A 26,063-nucleotide genomic window follows, 5' to 3' on the forward strand; every position below is an offset into this window, starting at 1 on the left:
TATTGACAAATACCTTGATGTTTTTTCATCTTCCTTTGCAGCACTGCACATGTATAATCCATTAGGATCAACTGGATGTAACCCCATGGATTAATTTTCTATCACTATATGTGGTGGGCATTGGTGCACTTCAGTTTCTGTGTTCCTACTACATTGAATTCATGTAGTACATTTAAATATAAATGTCAATATTTGATTCTATTGGAGATTTACCATGAACTAAGTACTTTATCTTAAAAATACATATGCTGAAAGACTAGTAGAATGATTGTTCAAAGTAGGCATTTTGACAATGAATGTGATAACTTAAATTGAGTGTCTAGGTCTAAATGTACTGACATTAAAATATTACATTCTCATGCAACAAAAAATTGCATTTATGTAAAGCTGACAAGTGTACAAACAAAATGAAACTAAATTAAAACTGAAAACTTGTCCTGCCAGAGTCTTATAAATGATTCTCCTTGCTCTTGGGGATTTAGAACATCAGTTCTTAACATTACATAAGTAGATTCCCAGTTTTGCTTTTTAGCAGGGACATTATGAAAGATGTCCAAAAATACTACCTACAGAGGAGCTGGGTTATCACTTACATAATCATCGATGTGCATGGCATTTTACCAAACAAATTTACCAAACATTTTTCCTTGCCTGAAGACCTGCATTAAGATGAGAACACAGGAAGGGACAAGGAGTGAGTACCAGAGCAAAGACAGACATGTTCATGTGGTTAGTTGGAAGGATGCCAAGGCATGCATGTTCAGGATGAGAGATTTTTTTTTTTTTTTTTTTTTAAATATGAAGCTATAGATACAGACATACAAACTAGTTTACAAGACTTCTTAATGAGTTTTTAAAAGGGATGCCTGTTTGACTAAATGAGTGAGTTCCAAGTAAGAAAGAAGGCAAACAGGCAGACACAAAAAACAGATGGTTTGGACTGAATGATAGGGACACTGGTGGGGCTCAGTAAAAAAGGACAAAATTAGTGAAGTAAGAAGATTTATATTGAGGGTTACTTTCAAGGCAAGAAAGAGGAGTTTGAATTTGATTTGGGAGGCTAGAAAGCCGGTAAAGGGATTTTCAGAGAGGGTGCCTGCTGTGACAGGACCCTAGTGTCGAAATCAGGCCTGTCAGGTACCTACACCACATCACTAGCCTCTGTGCCATAGTAGTAATTCTGAACCACTACCCCAATCAGCAGCCTTCGTGCTAAGCATCTACAGTTCCACAGCAATCACACCCCAAGCTCCCGACTGGCTGGACAGAGAGCATTCCCATTGGCTATCTGGACTAGATAAAGACCTCAACAGGAATAGGAAACTGTCTGAATAACAGGCTGTTGTCTGCTGGTTGCTGCCTAGATCACTTTGCCTTGTTGTACTGCTGCCTCACCTACCTATCCTGCCAACCTAGCCTTTGGACTGGATCTCCCAGCTATCAATCGCTTGCAAGAACTTCAACCAGAACTGCTTTTAATAGCAGTTGACCTCCTGGCTACCAGACCACCCATGCACCACTTGACCACAGTTCTGGACTCCTTTAGTCCACTTCAGCTACTGGGATTTAGTTTGCTCACACTGCTCAGTCTTCTCCTAGGCTTATCCCACCCCAAAACAGCATGGCACCAACAGGTATAGCATCACACGAGTCCCAGGGAATGCTGAGCCCCCAGGAGCAGATTGCCCACATACAGGTGGGAAAACCAAACTTTACAGGTCACAATGGATCAGCTTTGAGTAGAAAACCATGCTCTTCAGGAACAGATCACAGAATTACAAGCAGGAATGCCTTTCCCAGACCCACGTCACCTTCCGAACTTGAACTCATGGCACCTTTACCAGAATGCTATGACAGGACCTGTAGCAAGTTTTGAGGTTTCCATTTCTGCTACTGCCCAATGCCAGCTGGACAGGCCAGGCAAAGGTGGGACTGATCATCAGCCTTTTAACAGGCAAGGCCCTGGAATGTGTCTCCCCTCTGCTAGAGCAAGATCATCCCAAACTGGCTAGCTGGGACACCTTCCTAAAGGACTTTTATGGCAATTTTCTATGACCTTCACTGGGCTCATACTGCAGAGGCAGCCTTACAGAGACTCTGAAACTCCAGGTTCAGCTGCAATGTACGCAGCTTATTTCCAATGTCTGGCAGCAAATATAGTTGGAATGAGCCAACCCAGCTATACCAATTCTGTCTTGGTCTCAGCAAGGAAATAAAAGATGAGGTTGCCCACGTAGAGTCTCCCACATATCTTAATGCATTTACTGAGCTTTGATCTGAATCAACACAAGACTTAGTGAGCAGCAACTCAAAAGAAGAGGGATTCCACCCCGCATCCAAGCACCGCCTGCAACCCCTGTGAAGGCTCCCTCACCTAGGCCCTTGCAAGTGGACTCAGCACAAACCCAAACAGGAACGCCAACAAGAAAACTTGTGCTTTTACTGTGGTGGCACCCTCCTGCCAAGTCCCCAAACCACATGGCCCTGGGAAAATGATCATTTCAAGCCATGATAAAGGGTTGAGCCTGGGCAATACCAGGAAAAACCCAGGAAACCCCTCCAGTAACCCAGGCCAAGCATCCAGCCTGACACTTAGAAGTTGTCGCCGCACTTACAGCTCCAGTTCTAACTGTGGCTTTAGGATTCTTCCCCAGAAGGCTCTGATCATCACCTGTCCAAGAGTCAATTTCATGGATGCTTCTGTGGCTCAAGTACCCATACAGCCAAAGGCCACCACTGATTTAGTCTAAACAGTCGATGGTTCGCTTCTCACCTCTGGTCCTGTCAATCAAGAAACTACAGTTTTGGAGGTGATGGTTGGGGAGCACCATGAGCTCCTCCAATGCAGCCCGGCCTGCTCCCTACATTTCCCTTTGATGCTCTGAATCCCTCAGTTGAAAATATGACCTGCATGTCTCCTAGCAATAGCACACCATGACTTTTAACTCTGAGTTCTGCTAGGAAAACTGCCTCTCAACTTCCAAACTTGAGCCACCCAGAACCTCAGATTGGACGCTTTGCCCAGGCTCCAAAAACAGGAAGAGATGATCAAGCAACAGAGCAGGCTTCTCTGTTACTAGGGTCAGCCATGACTCTCCCACAAAGTACCAAGAATTTTCAGAGGTATTCAAAAAACAAAACAGACACACTGCCCCTCTCATCAGGAATACAACTGCCCGATTAACTTACAACCTGGAACCAAGATTCCATTCTGGTGAATGTACTCCATATCAGACCCTGAATTAACTGCCCTTAAGGACTACTTCCTGCGACTCTGGGGAAAGGTTTTATCTGGCATTCCACCTTCCCAGCCAGGGCCTCTATCCTCTTTGTGAAAAGAAGGAAGTCTCCCTAAAACTGTGTGTGTCCTACAATGCCCTACATAAAACAACAGGATGGAATTGATACCCACTACACTCCAGATCCTAGTGCTCCAGGATCAGGTAAGAACAGTGGGGGTATTCACCAAATTAGACATCAGAAGGGCTTACAACCTAGTCAGAATCTGGTCAGAGGATCAGTGGAAAGTTGCCTTTTGAACTCAGTATGGCCACTTTAAGTATCTAGTGATGCCTTTAGGAGTACTAACATGCCTGCAACCTTTCAGCACCTAATAAATGATGTCTTAAGGGATATGCTAGACTGCAGTGTGGACAGACGCCTATTTAGATGACATCCTAATTTACTCTGAAGACCAGTTATGCACAACCAGCATGTGACAACGTTCTAGAAAAAATCTGCCAACATGGGCTTCATGTTAAACTGGAGAAAATGCATTTTCGATCAGTCCACCATCAAATTCTTAGGCAACATTCTGTCTGCTGAGGGAGTCCACATGGCTCCCAGGAAGGTGGAAGCATTGCAGTGGGAAAATACCACGAAGCATTCAAGAAATTCAGTGCTTCACTGGATTTGCAAATTTCTATAGACATTTTATATGAGTACTTCTGAATCCTGACTCCTGTAAGATCTTTGCTGTGGAACCCCACCAAGTTTGCTTAGACACCAGAAGCCCACAAACATTTGAGGACAGCATTCACCACTGTACCCATCCTCACACCTCCTTACCTAAGCCAGCCATTCATCCTTGAAACTGATGCCTCTAATGTCACCATTGGGTGGGTGCTGTCCCAGAAACAGGGTCTCGACCAAGAAGCTCAGCTTTGTGCATTCTATTCCCGCAAGCTCTCTCCTGCCAACCATAACTATGAGATTTCAGACATGTAGCTACTTGCCATCAAAGCAGCTTTCAAAACCTGGAGTCATTACTAGAATAGTGCTTCTCAACCTTTTTGGGCTCAGGACCCATTTGTAAATGTTTATGGCCTTTTGCGGCACCGTAAATAGTCTGGTGGTGGAGACCCTGGGATGGTTTTGGTCTGGTCTCACCTCCCCAGGAGGGGTGTTGCGTCCTGCCCAGCACTTACTCCACAATGGCAGATCCTGGGCTGTAGGGTTGTGCTGTGGGATTGGTTAGGCTTGGCTCTCTGCTCTAAGCGTGGCAACGCCACCCAGGTTTGGCCCCGCCCTCTGACTGGACCAAATTTGTGAGAGTGGAGTTGTGACCTGACTCGTGGGGTTGTAGTGCCACAAACTCAAATTTGGCCTACTCGGACTCCTGCCATCATGACGGCTGGACCAAACCTAAGTTGCACTGGGACCAGAGGTTGCAGTACCTAGACCAGGAAGGCAAGCCCAACTAGCTCCATGGGACGGGAGCCACAGAAGCTGCCACGCAACCCTTTGAAACATTCTGGAGACCCAATTTTGCATCCTGACCCATAGGTTGAGAAACCCTAATCTAGAAGAAGCCAGACACCCAGTTCACATACTCATTGATCACAAAAATCTAGAATACTTGTTTGCTGCTAAAGCCCTAACCCAACAACAGCTATGCTGGGATCTTTTTTCAAGATTTGATTTTACTATTATTTATCAATCTGGCTTCTGCAACAGGAAAGCCAACACTCTGCCCCACAACAGAGAACATGCCAAATCCAATGATCCTAAGAGACCCTATGAGGAGCCACCCTGCATCCTGAAACCACACCATTTCCTTGGAGGCTCATTACTATTCAATTAGTTCATGACCATACATTCCACCGTACCAGATGATCTCTTTGACAGAGATTCCTTACTTCCACCAAAACTCAGGGTAAGCTCACACAAAAGGATGAACTCCTCCTTATTTACTGGTGTATCTATGTCCCTGAGTGATGCCTCCATTTGGAAGCCCAATGCATTTGTCACAATGTCCCTTGGCTCAGACACTTCAGCCAGGCAAAGACTACTCACACGGCACATCAGTCATTCTGGTGGTCAAAACTGCAATCCAACATTCAGTCCTCCGTCAGGTCTTGTGATTCCTGTGGCTGTTCCAAAGTGCCCTAAACTAAACCATTTGGGATGTTAATACCTTCCCCAGGACCTCTCAAGGCCTTGGGCGAATATTAACAATGGACTTCATCATCAAGCTACCAAAATCTGAGGGATGCCATGCCAGAATGATTGTAGTGGACCAACTGAAAGATGGGGCATTTAATTCCTGGGACACATCTTCCCACAGCTGAGGATACTGCTCGTCTCCTCATCACACATGCTTTCCCTCTACAGCCTCCCAGACTACATCACTTCAGACCATGAATCCCAGTTCATCTTTCAGTTTTGGTGGGAGGCATGCCACCTATTAGATATGCATCTCCATGCATCAACTGCCTACCATCCGCAAATCAACAGCCAATCAGGAAGTGTGAACCAGATATTGGACCAATACTGCGACGCTTCAGAAACTACCACCAAAGACATCACCATCAAAGACAGGAAAAATTGACCCAAAACTTAAATGCAGCCACGACCCCATACGAACCCCATGTTCACCATTGCTAGCCCGAGGGCCCTACATCTGCAGTAGAGGTATGGCTAACAGCACACTATTACTGGTAGGTCCAGCAAGCAAAGGGGGTGACCTTGAGGCACTGAGGGGCCAGGCTTACCTGGCTAGGCTCTGTGGAAGGCTCTGACCCTTCTTGGGAGTGTGCACATATTAGGCTGGTTCCCATGACCTCTCCTCCATTCTGCACTCTTCCCACTCAATGAGGTACCACAGTAGTTCTCAACCTTTCCAGACTATGGTATCCCTTTCAGAAGTCTGATTTGTCTTGTTTTATCCCTAAGTTTCACATCACTTAAGAACTATTTTGTATTTTTCTGTCTGATTTTGTAAGCAGTGAGGCCAGAGAGAGTAGGCTTTGACTGCTGAGCTGAGGATCCCTAGGCTGAAACCCGGAGAAGAGGGCGGGCCGGGATTCCCCTACCAGGCACTGAGGAGTGGCACCAAGGCAGTGAGCAAGAGGACAGCCTAGGACTACTGAGGAGCTAAATCTCCCCTGGAAGGGGGAAAGAAAATGGACAGTGACACGGACAGAGGGCTGAGCAATGAAAAGGACACTGCAGTTACTGAGGCTGCGAGAGGAGCTGCAGATGGACCAAGTAACAGTGTGCAAACCGTGGACAGGAGAGGTGTTGGTCTCGAACTAATCCCCAGAGTATCAGGAGGAGACGCCAGTCCGTCCATGAGTGGTGCGCCCTGTGGCATGGAGCCATAATCATTTTGTAGGGCAGGGATGGAAGAAGTGTGTTTGAGTAGGAACACAGTGATGAGACATGAAAAGATAGGCTGAGTGAAAAGGATGGGAAGGCAAGCTGAGGAGAGTAGGAATTATATTAGAATCACAGCACTAATGAGAGATTCAGTTCCTTAATCTGAGTGTGGCCTGTGTTGCCACTAAATGGATGCATCTTGTACCATTCTTTTTCACCTTATATCATTTTTGAACATTTAAAGGAATTCTCCATACCAGGAAACCTAGTCTACCTGAATAAGTAAGCTTTCTGCAGTAAACTTAGACAAGGGTTTGTGGGGTGGTGTAATCTTCTCCCCAACCCAAACCCAACAGGATAGTACAGAAAGCCAGTATGTCCATGGCTACTGTGTTCCTCCAAACAAAGGGGTTAAAGCCAGTGGAACCACATAGTTGCGGACCCACCAGTTCTGCCAGTGTTCTGCTGTGGAATGTCACTATTCCATAACACAAAGTGATTCAACATTTCCTTTTGTTGCTTCTCTGTAACCTTCCCCTTTCTACTCCAACACGTCAATACATAATAATTCTATGACTTTTCTGACCTTGCATACGCAGCAAGGGAATACTTGATTTGGTCATGAGAACACATTTTCAATTGGAAAATATTAACATTTATCCAGAAGTCCTGAGTGACTGCTACGTTAACTTCCCATTCATTTTTAATACTAAATACCCATTGTAATACATAAAAATCCTGGAGGGCCTGGGGAAGGACAGCTGGAATGCCTAAGACTAAGAAAATTTTATTATTGTACCATTTAGATCAAACTGACACTATCAAGCCACCCTAACTGACTAGTAACCAAGTTTAGGAAAGAGTAAGAATTTGAGTTCATTTTTCTCTTTTTTAAAGATACTATAGGTCTTTAAATACACTGTGCTAATTAAATTATACAAAATTGTTTCCATAAAATTTTACTAACAGCAAAACTACACCTTGAAACAAAATGCATTCATTCAACAAAAAGTATTCATGACTAAGAACATCAAGTCAAAATGACATCTTGATGTAGAGTCAGAACTTAAAAGCAAAAAAGTAGCCAACAAATTATCCCGAAGGGTAACCTTCAATTATTGTGAACAATGCTCAAGTGACCTGAACAAAATCAACAGTGTAGGTCTACAAACAAAGGAATTTTATTTCTGAAACAATTACTTTACTTAGTGAAGGTCAACTATTCATTACAGAGAAAACGCATATGAGCTTCTGTGTCTACCTCCGAAAGAGTCTTTCCAGGAGTTAAGTGTTGAAGCTTTAACAAATTCGTTGTAAAACAGTTTTGCACCTTGATCTTCAACATGGGAGTTAAACAGAAAAAAAAAACCCTCAATTATTCTGTATACATTTTAAAATTAATTCAGTTGACATAATTAATCAAAATACGGCTTACAAAGATCATATTGGTGTATTTTAGGAAGTTAAACATTTGTACCCTGACAGTAAAAGGGTATGAAATATTATTAATGCAGAAATTATAACAAGTTCAGAAGCTAAGAGATTTCAACTCCAGCTGGTTCTTTGATTTATTCCCTCAAAATGCCTGCAAGCATGCTAATCTAATTAGATAACATCCACATTGCTATTGTACATACTGACCATTTATTTGAATACATCAAACATCTTAGTACACCACAGGGTTACTCAGCTATTGCCTCAGAGTCAGAATTATGTAGCCAGGCAGGCAAAGAGCTCTGTTGGCAAAACAAATTATAGGCATTCAAATAAAGTCTTCCACATAATGCCTGTATATTTTCATTTGTAATAATTCAGAAATTTCAATAATTTTTCACAATCTTTTCCACTTCTCTGAATCAAGTTTTCTCAGTTAATAAGGCTGGGTATAGTACAGTATATGAAGTTATACACACACCCATAAATCAAGTTTTCTGAATTCTGAGAGCAACAGTATCTAAAACACAGAAAATGTAAAGTTTACAGGTGTTTAAAGACAGACATTTTGACAATGACTTCGAATCACTATACTTATTCGTAAGTTTACTTTGTACCTTAGACCTCTCAGCCCACAAATCCATTTCCTATGGGATGGCTGAAAGCTACTTGAAGCTTAGAAGTAACTGGCTTTATAAGAAGAAGAAAGTTACACAAAACTTTCCTTTGTGATGTTTCAGGCAAAAGCACAGACTGAAAATTACACTTTCTAGGCGAGATTTACCAGTACAATCCGGATGCTCTTCACTGCTCTGACAATGAAAAGTAGATATAATGCTGGTGTAACGGGAACTCTTCTTTCAATCAGAACAGCATAATGAATATGAATGAATCAGGTCTTCTATATTCAGTCAAAACCAGTGATAGGTTTAAGTTCCAATATCTTGTGTTGTGACTGGCCAAGAATCTCACCCTTTCTAATGGTAAAAAGTTTATTTCTATTCCTACCAGCTGGTCAAAAGACATCAAACATTACAATCATGTCATTTTGATTTGTGAAAAGCCTGTGTAAAAAATATGTAGCTTATAAACAATTAGTACATATTTTTCTGTGACTGAAATAGCTGTTGACTAAGACAACAGTTTTATAAAGAGGGAAAGTTAATGCTAAAACAGGTTTTAAAAATGTATTTTGTACATATTTCTTTAGTTTCCTAATAGTAGAATTTCAGATTTTAGAGACTTTTTCCTAATTAATAGGTTCCACGCTTAAAATGTTCATCTGCTGAAAAAGCCAAACCCAGATCACATTAACAATGCTTACTATGGGAACACCACAAACCCAAACTCAAGACAGTTAAGCAAGTCGTCCGTGCTTTAGTTGCAACCACCACCTCCCCCCAATGAATTGAACTTCCACAAGTCAAGAAAGCTGAAATGCGTCGAGCAGGCTACATTCTGTCAAGGTTTGCAGTCTGAACTGTGTGAGACTTGTACCTAAATCACATAGGTGCTACTGAAAATCCTATCCTTTGGTACTATTTTGGCCTACATATATAAAAAAAGTTCAGAGTCACTTTATTAATGTATTAGAAGTCTAAATAATTTTGCGCTGTTGACACAAATGCAATTTTACCCTTGTTTGTTACAAACGCTCATACACATGCTTAATTTCAAGCACGTGAGAAATTGCCCTCAATGGAACTATTTGTTTGACTGAAGTTACATACTTGCTCAGGTCTTTAATGTTTTTTGCCTACAGCAGTTCTATAATTCAAGTAAGATACCCTACCAGTAGTGGCATTTTAAAAAATTGCCTATAATTTAGCAGGAAATATTTGTTTGTAATACGGGTGGGGTGTTCACCAGTGTCATCTGATATTAAGTTCCATGGAAAGCTAGTTCTCATGCAAAACTGCCTTAGACAAAAGACAAACCAACCTAAATCCTCATCTGTATATTAACATGAGGCTGAGAAATTCTAAGTTTTTAAAAGGAAAAAATCTCATCAAGAAAATTAACTGGGAGAAGCATTTAAACAGACCATATAACAATAACTCCTCAGCCCAGAGTGGGATTAACCCCAGCCAGACGAGTGCAGGGCTTGTATACACTGTCATACAAACCATAAAACACAGGACCATTAGGAAAGAAATGTTAAGTACTACATACTGTCTATTCATAAAAATTGGATTTGGCAATACTGTATAACTTAGTTTGAGTTTTACTGGAGATTGACTGCACCTAAAATGCTCCTTGTGAAGGAAGCAACAATTGACTAATGCAAGCAAATCTTTGAAAAAGTTTTTCTTCAATAGGTATGCTGGTTGCACAGCCCAAAAGGTGTTTCCATGTGAAATGTTACCATTTCTTTTCACCATACAGGGAAACTACTTGTAACACTGTACAAATTGGGGCTACCACCACACACTCTCTTCTGTCATTGAAGCTGGGAGAGAAAAGTACAAACCGAGACTTCTGCAATTTCCTTTTTGCTTCTGAAGACAGACATGGACATTAAGTTAAGACACACAGCAGTTCTATGTATGACACTGAAATACAAAATAGCGGTATGAAACAATCTCAGACCGCATCAGATATTGGAATATTTGAAAGTTTACACATTTAAAATAGATTCTTTGGATTACCCCCAAAATTTATTTTTCTGATGAAAGTATATAATGAAAACGTGTATTTCTAATGAACAATCTGTTTGCAGTTAATAGCAAAAAACAGTTTACTGAGGATATAGTACCCCTTTAATACTGGAAATGGGATTACTAAAGTGTATAGGTGGCTAGAACTGCTCCAACTTGAATACCCCCACTTATAAAGATTTCTAGGCTACTTGTTTCTAAATCCTCATGACTTAATTCTTCATGTCTGAGAATCCAATCTGTCTTTCCACCCTTTTATTGTTGTGCATTTGAGTCTAAAACCTTCAAAAAATGTTAATCTACAAATCAGATTTTTTCAAAAGCCCTTTGGCAATATTTGTCTCCGTTTCACATAGTCCCTTGAAAATGCATTGGGATAAACATAGAGAAATTAAACACATTGCTTCTGTTTACTGGTTTAAGAAGAAACATCAAAACTGCAGCCTTAAAAGAGACTACTTAGACTTTCCAAACCACAGGAAGAATGTGAAGCCACAGCAATCAACTGGGGAAGCTAGTGTAGGAAAAAGTGGGAGAAGACAACCAGCTCAGAATAGATAGCTGAGCACAGAAATTCCAGGGAGAGGGGGAGGGAAGAGCCCTGTAATGCCCAACATTACATAATTTGGTGGGTAAAGTATGCATAAAGATGAAATAATATGCTTTACTTAAACTATTTTCCTTTAAGCCATCATGGGCAAGTTTCTGCAGATTTTACTGAATGGCATTTAGGATGACTCTCGTGAATAAATGCTACTTAAAATGTGAGTAGAAGCTGCAAAATTTGGTCCTATTTGGGGAAACTGAAGTGTTTTTCATCCTATGACATTCATCATGAGGAAAGAACATTGCTTTACAACCACTGCACTAAAATCACTAAATACAAATACAAAATGCAATGCGTTTCTGCTACCACACTGTTACCATGATTAACTTAAGATGACTTCAAATATAAGTCCAGCAATTTTATAATTGAAAGCAATGCCAGCAAAACCAAATGTTACTTTAAAAATGACATCTGTGTAAGCATACTAGATTGTAAGTCATTAATGAACAAAATATGATTTTTTCCAAAATCTTATCTTACATGTAGCAGTTATATGCCATGATCATTACACATCATCAAGATGCTATGAGCCTATAAGAGCAGATCAGAGTTTCATCAGTTTCTTCTACTAGAAATAAAGAGGCAAGTAAAAGAAAGGCATTCTAGCGTACATTAGATTGGAAGCTGCATACATACATGAGAAATGTTCTATCCCACAGTACACAGATGTCTGCTGAACATCAGCAGTTTACAGTAAAGGTACTTGCAAATAAAAGTGAGCGTTGTGTTATCATAACACTATCATTCAGCTTGTATATCAGGGCTCACTGACTCCCCATCTTCAACCAAATTCATTGTATTGCAATCCTACGGGTTGAATGGGAAGTTATGCTATTCTGTCTCAGTTAATGTTTTTGGTAAAAATTCAAATGTATACATTTGAAGCCATTTGGTCTGCACAATATACAGACTTCAGCAATAAAGGTCTGATAAAATGCATTTTTTTATTATCCTTTGAGTGACAATGTCTTAATTACATAGTCAGCACAAATATTTAATGAAATAGGTATTGGGCAGATTTTAATCATCTTTGAATATACAAGGTAGTCCCTTTTTCAGAAACAAATTTTATTGAAAAATTATATAGGTAAACAAACATATGGATGTGCATCAGTGATATCAAACACTATTCATGCATGCAAGTACACAAGAAGTCACTCTGAAGAATGCCTGATGAGAAAACAATGCTGGCATTCTCGGGATTTGAGCGTAAGCACACTAACAGATGCATGCCTCAATCTGTGTTTTAGTACTCTCAATGCAAGGAAAGTGTTACTTTGATGCATGGTGCCTTTCAAAACTGATTTATATTGGCTTAGGTCCCCAGATCTCCCTATATTTGTCTCGTGGTCAGTAAATGGACTATTCCATGCATGAGATAATCTGTCAATTTTAGCACCTATGTACACAAAGGTGTGTTCTCCTCTTTACAGCATATCAAGTATTTGGCTTCCAACAGCAAGGCAAGTTTCTTCTAAGCACAAGATGCACTTCAACTCTGCGTAGTCTAACCAGCTGTGCAATATAACAGACTAAGAACAAAAAAAACCCTACCACAAGAAAAACATTACACTGCACAAATAATTCTCCCATTGGGGAGAAGATAAGAGAAAGAACAAGCCACACATGACAGTTCTTAGTCACGTCACTCAAGAGACTATTGGAAGGCACTCAAATAACACCGTGATAATAGCAGTATCAGAACCTATGTAGAATCAAAGAACTGTTAGGACACGGGGTGGGCTTTATTGGGGTATCCGATTTTAAATTTTCAGCAGTTTCCTAGTATTTGCTGTGTTGCAGTCCCATTACATGATTTAACATTCCTCTTTGGGGAATAGCTACTTACACGGCAATTCTATGCCAGTAGCTGTACCTAATTCTAACACAGCTCTATCATGGTAGTCCTGTAGCTGATGCTGTCAAAACTGTTCAGAGTCCATGCAAAAACTTATGAAGCTACCACAGTGCTAATCCTGGAGTTGTCATATAGTACAAGAGTATCAACTAAACATGCACTGAGCAGGGTAAAAACCTGGAGAGAACACTTATTTCGCATATGCATCTACGTACTTAGCATTCAACTAGGGCAATGAGAGCTTGGGGGGGCCCCATGGAGGACACAAACAGAACCTGTAAGCAAGATGTGTTGGGGGAGCATGCAGGGGGTGAGCAATATTGCTAGTGAGACTTAAGATTACAATACTAATATGATAATGGACAACGGCTTTTTTTTTTTTTGCTGACATCAAGTCAGATTCAGAGCAGTCTCTATTATTTTTGAAATACTCATGTTAGATAGGTGTCCCTGGTTGTCGTATGGTCATTCTCTCATTTTCCAATTCATTACTTCATACTTGTACGTATCAGGCCTCCATGTATTTCTGGACAACTTTTTATTTGATGGCCTGTTTTATAAAGGTATTACTGAGAGCAGATGTTTGAAGTGTGCAATCTCATGTGTATTGGTAAAATGGATTATATGGTTTTGCAAATGACAATGGTTCTGGGTTAAGGTGTAAATCCAAACAGCAGACATGTGGTTGAGAAACTACAGTTGCTTGGACTTTTCTTCCATGTTAGCAATTGTTTTTAAATGGAGATATGTTCTGGCAATTCTACCTGACTTATGCACAAGTCTTTGATTTTTAGACTGTTACCAGTTCAGGACAAGGGACTATATCACTCATTTGATCTCCAAAATCTCCAAACATATTTTAAGAGCTATCTAAATATCTGCAGGGCACAGCATGCATAGACATGGAAACATGATGATGTCATTCCTAGTATTATCTTACTCAAGTCCATGAGTTTTGAATACATATAAATGGCAGGCTAGGACTTTAAACCAGTTAGCTTGTTTAAAACTGTGTCATGATACATATTCTTGATAAGACCCGATTTGTAGGTTAAACTAAAACAATACCATCACTGGAATTTCCTAGCTTCAGAATGACAGACTCTGGAGTGCATTTCTGTTCTTGCCCCATTCCTGTCATCCTGCATTTTTACTCTGTGCTCTATTGAGCAACTCAGTCAAAAACAACAATTTTTCTCAAGTTAATGCTCTTTCTGCAGCAGCACAATAGAATATATCATTGCATAACAAAATCAAACAACCCTTAAAATTACAACACAAATATTTTACACTAGGTGTGCTACTCAGAAAGCACCATTCATCTTCTTCTGAGACACTGCAATCAAGCAACAAGCGCAGGTTAACAGGAACTGATGAAGAAATGTAACCTGAAGTTCAAAAACTCTTTTAAAAGGAAGCAAAGAGAATTAAAACATACTTTTCACACAGCTTCAGGTAGCTCTTATTCATCTCATATTGCAAATATCTATTAGCAACTGATACATCAAGAAAATACACTATCAATTTATCTGACTTCTGCTGATGTGGTAACTTCAGCACAATGTTAATACTTGGACAAAAATAATACATTTCTGATCACTGAAACTATTTCAAGCAGACACTAGACATGTTCCCTTATTTTAATATGCCCATAAAACAGAAAGGCATGACAACGTACAAGAGTTTTTTAAAAGATTCTTTAGGTTACACCTGAACCTCTCACACAGGCTTTTAAAACCTGCCACAGTTCAAAGGAAACCCAGATGTTAAAGGGCTTGTCTATATGGCGATTTACTGCACAGCAGACCAGGGTGTATATCTACAACACACTAGCCTGCCATGCACTAATTGGCCAGGTGGACCCTGCTGTAGTTGAGCAAGGATTGAAACAATGGCCTCTCGAAACCAGCATTGGATGTTGTTACGTTGTTGAGAGAATAGTGATCCATGAAGCTGTGAATCAAGCTTCACATACAATTTAGAGATCAAGTACATTTTGCAGACACATGCCCTTGAAATTACCACCTCTCCAGTTGGGTGAACCCCAAGACGTTCAAGAACAAAAGCATGTGCTAGCACATAACATGGCTGGATGTATAATCTTATCTACTTTGATAGCGGTAGCTCAAATCCTTCCTTATTCTCTGCAAAGGCTACAAAAAGGCACAGGACTCGCAGAAATTAACTCCTAGTGGTTCACCATTTAAATTAGATATAACAATAAGTGACAGACATCAAAAGTGAAAAAGATTCAACTAGAAGTGCAGTAGGAAGTTGGTTAGACAGCACAAGTTGAAATGCCATCAATACACAGTTCACATCTCTTAAGAGCAGATTTCAATACCATCTTCCAAGATCTACTGGAGACTATTAGCACCTGCATCAAAACAGCTAGCTTAAGATGAACCATGGCAAGACATAGCAGACACTAGTTCTAAGAAGGAAATACTTTTAAGGAATTGCTTCCTCCATAATATATCCTATTATTAAGCACACCAGCCCATTGATTGTAAAATTGTCCCCAACGTCCTTCTCAACTTCCTAAATGCCCATGGCTGTGAAAGAGTCTCACTTCTTCCCCTTGCAGCTGTCTAGAAGATTGTACCTCATCCTATGAGGCACAGATCTGGCCACAGTGATCACCAAACTAGATTACTGCAAGTCCTAACTAGAAATGAAGCCACACCCTGAAAGAGCTCCAACTAGTATACAATGTAGCCCCATGTAGGTGGTTACAAACACACACCACCACTCCCAATGCTCTGCTCTTAACACTGACTCTCCATTGAATATGCGGTCTATTTCCAGGTGTTCACTTGAATATTCAAAACCCTCTCCAAAGCTGACCTAAATTAAATAATTGATCATCTCCTGGTTACTGACCATGACCACCCTTAACAGCTACACTCCACTGGAATTGCAAAACTGGCAACTAAGAAGGGCTCATGAGCACCAACAGAACTTTTATGGGAACCAGACCCAGAGTATGGAACTCATTCCTGCGAAAACAACGTGACTATCAAACTCTCAGCATTTGGAATTGAATGCAAAACCCTTTTTTTTTTAATTTAGCAATTCCCACAATAACTCTTCACACATATAAAGTCTGACACACTCTCAAACAAAAAATTCTACCACCTATTAAAGTTTTACAGCAGAGAAGAGTTTATTTTTGGAACTGCTGTTCCATCTTTTCATTACTTGACTTGAACTCTGCTATTATAATCATGACAGACATTTTGTTTGATGGGAGGTACATAATCCTGATAATTCCAATTATTTTCATTTTTGGGAGAGGGGACTGAGTTAAATGTTAAGCGTATAAGGTCAGATATGAAGATAGAAATTGGCAACATTGCAGAGTTTGATTTTGGACTTAAGTCAACCAGGTAGTAAAGCAGAAGTATCAGATGGTGATGCAGTAGATTTGTTTGCAAACATCTCTTTCCTGAAGAGTATTCACCCCCAACCCCTTTATCTCTCTTCCATACAAAATATAAAAACTTTACAAGAGAGTCCTCTTATATTAAGGTGCTCAGGTTTAAAAGCACTAATGTTCCACAGGCTCCAAGAACAGCTAAGAAATATGCTTCATTCTATGGACTTTTCTATGGTGAAGGGATGCAGGGTTATGTCAGTAAGCATCGGACATCTAATTTTCCCTGAGCCAAGATTAACCCTTCACTCCAGCTCTCAAACAATTATTATGCATGTTACCATCCAGCTTAGTTTTGGACCTTAGTTTTTACATTCACAGCCTCAACTAAATTGATTTTGGTCAATCTACTTTTACCTGGTACTTTCTTCAGCCACTCTTTCCCTTCCCACCTAACTTTCTTTTGTGTACTACAATGGCTCTCAATTGCCTGCAACTGCCTGGGGGTCACAGACATCCTTCCTTTTTTACCCTTTCCTCCCCATTTTTTGTTAGTTGGTTTGTTTTAAAAAAAAGTTATTTTTAGCTCTTGGGAAGATAACCTCAAAAATATGAGCCAAATGTAAACTGATGTAGGAATGGTTGTCTGAATCTCCAAACAGCCTGAAAAATAATAGCTCCAAGAGGTATTGCCTCATTCATCTCAGTCAAAGCCCTGAAGACTCTGCAGTTCTGTAGTCATGGAATCTGGCATGTTTCCATGATGCCACAAAAAGGAGCTTTTTTTTTAATATGGAATTCAATTTTTTCTAGTCATGTCCAATGTTATCTTTTTTTGTCCATCTGTCTTGCTGGGACCTGCCTGTAGCTTCATCTTGCTCTCCAGCTTTACCTTCAAGGGGAAATTAACTTGATTACGGTGCATGCTCCCTGCACCTCTCCAGAGAATCTGGCAACAGGGCAGTTATGCCCACCCTTTCCTCACTTACCTCTCATGGGCTTACCATGTGTGTGTGCACATGCACACACACGAATGCTTGTCAGCTACCAAAATTCTTCAAAGGAGCGGTCACAGTAGGTGGCAAAAGATTCCTAGACATGCATACAGACATTAAAAGGAGAGACCACTGAGCTCATTGGGAGACCAATCCTCTATCTTTATGAAAGAAACCAATTGAATTCTTCAAGCGAAAGTTTACAGGTTTACAAACCTATATAAATTTATTAACAGCAATTCTGTAAGCACGATTGCCCCCTGAGCATCATACTTCTTCACTGCAAATAATGAAAGCTGCTAGTTTTATAATGTGGGAAACACTGCACTCTGTGTTTCAAACATCATTAAATGTTGTGTTGGAATCTACTGCTGTCAGTCAGGTCAAAGTACTTTCTCTCTTCATGATGCAGTGACCTGATGAATTTGTGACATGGCTGCAGATGTTTGTACACAGAGCTCAGGACAGCTATTACTTCTCATATATCAGGATAAAATTACAGATGGGTCTTCCATCCAACTTTTAACATTTGTTCAGTGCAAGGGGAAAGGGTTCATACATGAGGACTGCCTGTTGCTTTGGCCACTGGCAGGTTATTCTACAGGAGAAAAAATTAAAGCTTTCCAACAATTGGTTATTGCTGCTGGATTGGTACTGCTGTACTGATAATTACACTGATAGTGCCTGAGCTATGACAGGAACTCTCACAGCAGTCTTGGGACTAGAAGTCTGTCTCTTGTTCACCAAGCAATTTGAACACAATGAGAAGCTTTGGAAGTAAAGAAGATGCCAGTGAAACTGACAAAGTTATTTTGAGGCTAAAAACGTTGAACTTTATTAAGAGGTAAGCCCAATGCATGCCTCCACTATTTTATGCAAAGAAATGGCCATGCAATATCAGCAGCTCCCCTTTCCACACCGAAGTTCATTGACTTTCACATGGTAAAATGAATCATTTGGTTGAGCTCAGAGAAGATCCAAGAATTTTCCATGTTGGACATTCCTCTACTTTTGCAGAATATTTCAATGACCAGTACCAGCTTGCTTCGAATGCTTATCTCCAGAGGCAGAACATGATAGACTCAACTATGGGGTCACAAAATGGGAAATGGTGATTGTGACCTAAGAACGACTGGTCTATTAGACCAAAAGACATTGAATACTTGCCTTGGACCAGTTTAACACTGAAGTCATGCAGAGTTACGATATCCCACTCAGTAATAACATCTTTTCTCAAACAAGGGGCTCTATACATTATATACATTAGTCTCTCTAACTGCACTGTACATGGGCACATCATGTTTAGGTTATTAAAATACCTTTATTACTGTAAAGGTACCATCTATCCAGTTTTGCCTCCAATCTTCCAGACTCAGGATGAAACTTGTTATTAGCACTAAAAAAATTGGGTAATCTTCAAATAATTCAGAGAGAGAAAACTGCCATTTAATTCTCAAACATATACATTTGATTTACCAATTTCTCCTCTTCAAATATTCATCTTTATATAGAACTAAAAAAGTTGCTTATAAACAATTTAGAATTGTTTACTCAGAAGAATCATAGAATATTAGAGTTGGAAGGGACCTCAGGAGATCATCTAGTCCAACCTCCTGCTCAAAGCAGGACTAACCTCAACTATATCATCCCAGCCAGGGCTCTGTCAAGCCTCAGCTTAAAAACCTTTAAAGATGGAGATTCCACCACCTATCTAGGTAACCCATTCCAGTGCTTCACCACCCTCCTAATGAAAAACTTTTTCCTAATGTCCAACCTAGACCTCCCCAACTGCAACTTGAGACCGTTGCTCCTTGTTCTGTCATCTGCCACCACCGAGAACAGCCTAGCCCCATCCTCCCTGGAACCCCCTTTCAGGTAGGTAAAGGCTGCTATCAAATCCCCCCTCATTCTTCTCTTTTGCAGACTAAACAAGCCCAGTTCCCTTAGCCTCTCCTCATAAGTCCTGTGCTCCAGCCCCCTAATCATTTGTTGCCCTCTTCTGTTCTCTCTCCAATTTGTCTACATCCTTTTTGTAGTGGGGGGCCCAAAACTGGACACAATACTCTAAATGCGGCCTCACCAATGCCGAATAGAGGGGAATAATCACTTCCCACGTCCTGCTGGCAATTCATGTTTTTAAATGGTGTACAGGAAAATAGGAGGAAACCCCCCTGAAAATTGAGAATGAGCAAACAAAAATGACAGGGAAAGGTAAACTACAAGCAGCAAGTTAAAAATTATACTAATCTGGCCGGAAACAGGGTAAGCAACATCTGTACTAGGGAGCCTCCACCCTCTGCATATTAGTCTCAGTGATTCATTCCCAAAATTAGAAAAAAGAGAACCACGCAAAGGTCTCATAGCTGTGAGCCACAGGGATAGAAGTCATACAAAAAATTTAAAACTGTGGATATAGATGGAATAAGCCACAAAATTCAAAGCTCCAGAGACTTAAATAAAGGGAGACAATATTTAATAATGATACAAGCACAGGATCCATTTGGATCAGAATACCGGACCATCCTGTCTAGAATACCGATTCTGTCAGTAGCTTGTGCCTGATGCTTCAGAGAAGATAAAATTAACACATACCACAATAAAATATCCAGCTAAATGTGAAACCATGTAGGTGGAACAAGGAAGGGAAGCAACTCCTCCCCGACTTTTAACAGCACAAATGTTACCAAAATTATATTGGGGGAATTTACTAGATCCATAGTAGGGGTGGGAAAGCGGGAGCAAGTGTATCACCTAATCCCATCTAGCCCCTCTAAAATTGCAGCCTTCCTGTCCTACCCCAAATCGCAATGAGCACCACCCGCGAAGATCATGATACGTCTCTCTCCCCCCATCCTCACTGCTCCTCCCAGCTTACCCCCCCTCATCTCTCCCTGCCAGCCTCCTCGCACATTACCCTCCGCAGCACACTCGCACAGCAGGTCAATCTCCCCCACGCCCTCTCGCACAGCAAATCTCTCCTCCTCTCCCCCCCACCGCCGCCCCCTCGCACAGCAAGTCTCTCCTCCCCCGCCACCACAGCCCCCTCGCACAGCGGGTCTCTCTCTTCTCCCCCCAGCCCCCACCACGCCAGCCCCCGCGCACAGCAGGTCTCCCACCACCACGCCAGCCCCCGCGCACAGCAGGTCTCCCACCACCACGCCAGCCCCCGCGCACAGCGGGTCTCCCACCACCACGGCAGCCCCCGCGCACAGCGGGTCTCTCCCCTCGCCCCACTCCCTTCCCTCGGCCCCTGGATCCCCCCTCGCGCCCGGCGCTTCCAACCCCCGCTCCCTTGCTCACCTGTTTGCGGAAGTGGAGCCGCTTCGCCGCCTCCCCGCAGCAGCAAGAGGGAAAAAAGCCAGAGTCTGAGCCCGGGTCCGAGGGACAGGAGCGGCCCCCGCCGCTGCCCGCTTCCCCCGCAGCGCCCCCAGAGCCGCCACCGCATCTCGCCCGCTCCAGGCCTCAACGATCAACGCTGGACACGGGGACCAGGCTCTCAGGGGCTCTGGCGAGCGCCCCCAGCAGCCGCTTCCCCCCTGCGCCACGGCCCGGCCGTCCCCGGCATCGGACCCCGCAATCTCTCTTCCCCTCACAGAATCCCACCGGCCGCCGCAGCCGCCGCCATCTTCCGGGCTACCTGACCGGGAGGGTGGAGCTAATCGTCGACTGACATTCCTATACACCAATCCGCCTGCGTTTCGCGCTCAGGAGGCGGGAGTAAAGTATGGGACGGTATTAATCTGTGATTGACGGTCCGGCCCGCACCGAGCAGGGTAGTGAGGCGGGGCGAGGGCGGGATTGACAAGTAGATCTGCCAATCAGTGTTTGCTGCGGATTCAATCCGTGGATTACAAAGGGGCGGAGTTAAGGAGAGACTGACATGGAGATCCGCCAATCGGATAGCACCTCGGAGTCAGGGGGTGGGACTAAAAAGATGGGGCTGCGCAAAGAATATTGGTGGCCCGCCGAAGGAGGGATAGCAGCGCCCCTTGGAGGGCGGGAGAGCGAGAGCAGCACGACCTGCAGTGCAGGGGTGAGCGTGCAGTACCCGTTGGGGAAGCCTAGGTAGCTGAGATGCCAGGACCTGTTGTCTCCTGAGGCCAGGGCTCCCAGCCAGTAGTTAGACACCCCTACACACATTACCAGGGGTCCATCCCCCTGAGAAGCCCAGGCTGGGGACAAGGTTCCCCTGGGACTGGGGTTAGTGCAGTCTCTCTTGTTACACCCGGCCTGTGCGCCTTTGCCTCCGCGTGGGCCCAGCCTAGGTCTGGGAGGTAGTTTAAACACTTTTTGGCTTCCCCACGTCAAATGGCCAGAGCCCTCTGTGTCACCCATTGCACCTGCACCAAGCACCTCCAGGGGCGTGTGAAGTGCTGCCACTGTGACTTGCACCCCCTTTGCACATAGGGTGCAGGACCTTTACAAAAACCACGGCCAGCAGTAAAGGGCAGAATTAACTGGTTCTTCAGCTGCCTGCAAGAGCCACAGGCCCTTTCTGCAGAACTCCCACTAAAAGGAGGTTTGGGGGGCTTCTCCCACCCCCCTGCAATCCCTCCGTTAATACTGTTAGCCTGAGAGTGAGTGTGAACTGAATGAATCACATACCTCTGAAACTAGCTACGAACACCCCCTTCAATTAACATAAGTGTGCAGAGAAATCCCCACCTCAGACACAAGGAGCATGTGAATCTGCCCAGGAACTTTTGCTGAGTATTGTCTTGGGTAGCGCTGTGTGCATGCAGGAAGGCAGAACAGAAGAGGACTGGGAGACAGACCACCAGAAGGGGCAGTTAAGCCACAGGGGCAGACACTGGAAGAAATCTTGAGAGGTTTTTTTGTGTCAAGGGTTCAGGCTGAAAAGAAGTGTTCCTAGTGCTGTGAGCAAAGAAAACAGTTTCCTGCAATTTGATTTCTTTTGCGCTCAGAGAAACAGGATTGTGTACATTCTTTGTAACGAAACACAACTGCAAAGAAATGCCTATCACCAATTTCTACTCCCAATTGAAAAATGCCCAGGGCCCCAAACTTTGACCAGCTGCTCAGCTTGAAAAAAAAAAGGGGGACAATACACATATAGCTCCACACTATCAATGACCCCATGCTTGGATTACTTGTATCCCTGGAAGGAATAGCTCACAGGCAAAGCAGTGTGGCAACAAGGGCAGTCACAGTATTAATATGTGTCCATAGTCTAGTCTATCTCTACAGCATGCAGATTTCCAGTGCTGACTATGACCTCAAAGGACACACTACATGTAAATGAGAATCACCAGGTGATGCAGAAATAAGGTACTGGTTCCTGTGTTTTAGATTTAGGTTCCTAATACTTCTGAATTTTAAAAATTACAGTAAGTAAAAGCAGAATGACAGTATTAAATGAATGTTTTAATCCTAATCAATAAAGTGCTTTATATAATGAGGAAAAGTTGAGACGTATGATATGGGTAGCAAGTTAGCTTTTTCTGCTAAACTGGGAATCTAATTACGTTAAGATTAGATAATGGCTTTCAGAGCACAAATTATCTAAAGCTATGTTCACTGACTGCAAAGGTAAGACTTCAAAGTTATATGAACTATGTGGAAATTATGACATTATGTCCAGGACAACACACAAACAAACCCAGAACTTTCCTATGTCTTGAAGCATTTTTTCCTCCTAAGGTCTTTTTGCCCCACAAAAGGGGATCCACTTAAACTCCATCCACTCTGTGTCTGTCACCTTTAATTATCCTATCATTGGCTTGATAGCACCAATTTTATTACCAGTTGACCCATATTCTTAAGGTGTTCTAATTAGATTTCCTTTTCAGGGAAATATGCTTGCACAGTAATATGCAGAAAAAAATCATTTTTATTTTAGAATAAATTTCTTGTTAATGCTCCAGACTGTTAGTTTTTAAAAACCAGCTGTAATCTATTCCAGATCATCCTTTACTTGACTATCAGTGCGCTTGTCAGAAACTGAAAGGCAGACAGTAGCCCGAAACTGAATGTGTTTATGGGATAATATTACCTATGAATGGTTATTTTTTCCCCCATGTACAAACAAGAACCCTGTAGTTTCAGTCTGACTTATTTTAGATGGAGGGAAAAAACAACACAACAAGAAAAGTAAGCTTTCCCTGAGAGAGTAGAGTATGTCTCATTTGTAATATACTACATTAACTGCCTAAGAAAATTGCAGCTACTTCTTCAGACAGACTAGAAATGTTAAGGTGGAGGTGACAGAGTTCACCACTCACTTCAGGGGCACCTCCCTGTGGCTCATCTGAGCTCTCACCCAGCATGATGTCTCCTCCTTCAGTTGCTTGCCCTGTGGTTGGTCTCTCTCTCTCTCTCTGGAGTCAGGTTGCTCCTTCCTTATGACTCAGGGAGGTCTGTCTTCAGGGCTTCCAGATTATGGGAGTTCCACTGAATGACCTGTCCCAGCTAGTCTTCCAGTTCACTGCCCACACTGTACCACTTTCCCAGTAGCTAATAGGGGAACGCAGCTTTACCCTCTATTCCAGGTTTCAGTCCAGGGACCCTGTGCCCTAGCAACCGTAGCCTACCCAATTTCAGACCCTCTCACCATTTCCCTGGTCTCTTTCCTATCTTCCTTCCTAGATCTTTTACCCCACATTACGACTAGAGCCTCCTCTGGTCCCTATGGCTATTTCATACTCCTTGTGTTTTTGCCAGTCTGTATTCCAAGATAGAATCCCCAGGTTTACTCCCCTAGAACTCTTCCTTATCTCTTACCAAAACTCCTCCTCTCTAGAGAGTGACTGCAGAGTTGCCTCTGATCACCAACTTCCTCTTTTTATGTCTAGCCCAGCTCCTTCCCCAGCTGGTTTCATCAGCCATTAAGCCTTATCAGCCCTGACTCTCCTCCAGGGTTGTCACAGGGTTAATTGGTCCTTTTTTTTTTACTAGTCAGGCCGTGTCCTATTGTGTTCCAGGACAGTGGGTGGGCGCAAGCCTAAGGGGAAGAGCTACTTAGCCCAGGACTCAACTAAGTGTGAGGGACAACAAATGAAAAAACAGGGATGAAAGCAAGGGTCACAGGTATGAAAATTAGGGATCCACATTGGAACACCCACTGCTCCTCAAAGGCATCCAGGGAGCCAGTGGACATGGCCCAGAGGAATTCTGCCCCCAGATGTGACTTGAGGGAGGAACATGAGAATGACCAAAGGATGTTAAGGTAGAAGCCATGTTCCAGAGGGTCAGGGTCTGATGTGCCAGAATACTGGACTTTTGAATAATTTGCTCACATTTATTTACCACTTTAGCTTCTGCAAAGGAAGTTTACAGTGGGTAACACCCTCACTAAATGGGACCCATCACAGTGCAGTACAAAGAAAACAAAAGTATAATAGTTACAAGGCTACATACAGAATAGACATAACTGTTGAAAGATAGTCATTCTTACTCTTGGGAAGAAGAAGAACTAGGTGGATGAGTGGTTCCTTTCACCCTAAGATATCTGGACTTGATTTTCCTCTTACTCCCTGAGTCCCTTTAAAGTGTTCCCCTTTAGTGGCCAGCTTCATATCCACTGAACATTCACAGAAATAGCCGGTCTGTTGTCCTCAAGAGAACAAGTGTACATGCCAGCTTGTTTGATTCAACTCAGGATCAGCACATTGCTTAATATCACAGTACTTAGATATATTTACAGTGAAAACGAGGATAAGTTTATTACCAAAGATTCAAGGTTCAAGAAATAGTGTATAAGGATAATGGAAACAAAAGATTACATATAAAACAAAATCATAACACACTTTTTAGAGACTAAATTTAACAGCTTAACCTGTCTAAAGAAGTTTATCTCACCCAAACCCTTTTGCAGCATCTTCAGCCAACATTGGTTGTGGTCCCATTTTCATGAATATAAACACACTGCCTGTTTAATTCCTAGGTGCAGGATAAGGAGGTGTCCTCTTTGCCTTCTCCTTATATCCCCAAAGTTAATTGTATGTACTCAGAAACAGTATAACCCCACCATTGCTTGTTTCACCTGCGTGATCTTCCCTGTTGACATCAAATGTGAATGTGCATCCATTGTGTTAGCTTGCAATACTTAGTTTACATGCTGACAGGTAAATAAACATCTTTTGTCTGATGGAAAACCTGTCTGTCAACCCTGCCTTGGCATAGACTTTAAAACATTTTCAGTATATATAACTCCCTACATAGTATCTGTACATACATTTGACAATGATATTACTGACCACAGTGACCCTGGCTTTCATTTATGACCTTGCATGACATTCTTTGGTAACCAGAATGTACACACCAGAATCAGGATATTCTTGTAACCCCTTTTTCAGTTGAAATGGAGGGGTTCTTGGGTCACAAGACCATTTGTATTGGGCCCCTTCTTTATAAACATGTCTCCTCCTATCTTACATTGCATCCACATTTTCTATCATAATTATCCAGACTACAGCATTATCACTGCAGATGTGATAAAAGACCACATCTACTACATATCTGTGTAGGCATTTCTAATGTCAATCATAGTATCTTGGTGCCTACACGTATAACAGGG

General features: G+C 42.2%; 1 protein-coding gene across 2 annotated transcripts in view; it reads right to left on the bottom strand.

Moving 5' to 3' along the window:
- Positions 1 to 21,152, bottom strand: part of LMTK2 (lemur tyrosine kinase 2) — a 74,403-nt gene extending 53,251 nt beyond the window's left edge. For both annotated transcript variants that reach the window (XR_010920328.1, XM_067550937.1), the window contains exon 1: positions 20,828 to 21,152. Coding sequence is in view for 1 of the 2 variants with exons in the window: in XM_067550937.1 (XP_067407038.1) it covers positions 20,828 to 20,972 (145 nt within the window). In the remaining variant the exon portion in view is untranslated. The remainder of the gene's footprint in view (positions 1 to 20,827) is intronic.
- Positions 21,153 to 26,063: the final 4,911 nt, after the last annotated feature.

The sequence above is a fragment of the Emydura macquarii genome, unplaced genomic scaffold, assembly GCF_026122565.2.
Source record: "Emydura macquarii macquarii isolate MOO-44397 ecotype Brisbane River unplaced genomic scaffold, CSIRO-AGI_Emac_v2 contig_1348, whole genome shotgun sequence".
NCBI classification, from domain to species: domain Eukaryota; kingdom Metazoa; phylum Chordata; order Testudines; family Chelidae; genus Emydura; species Emydura macquarii.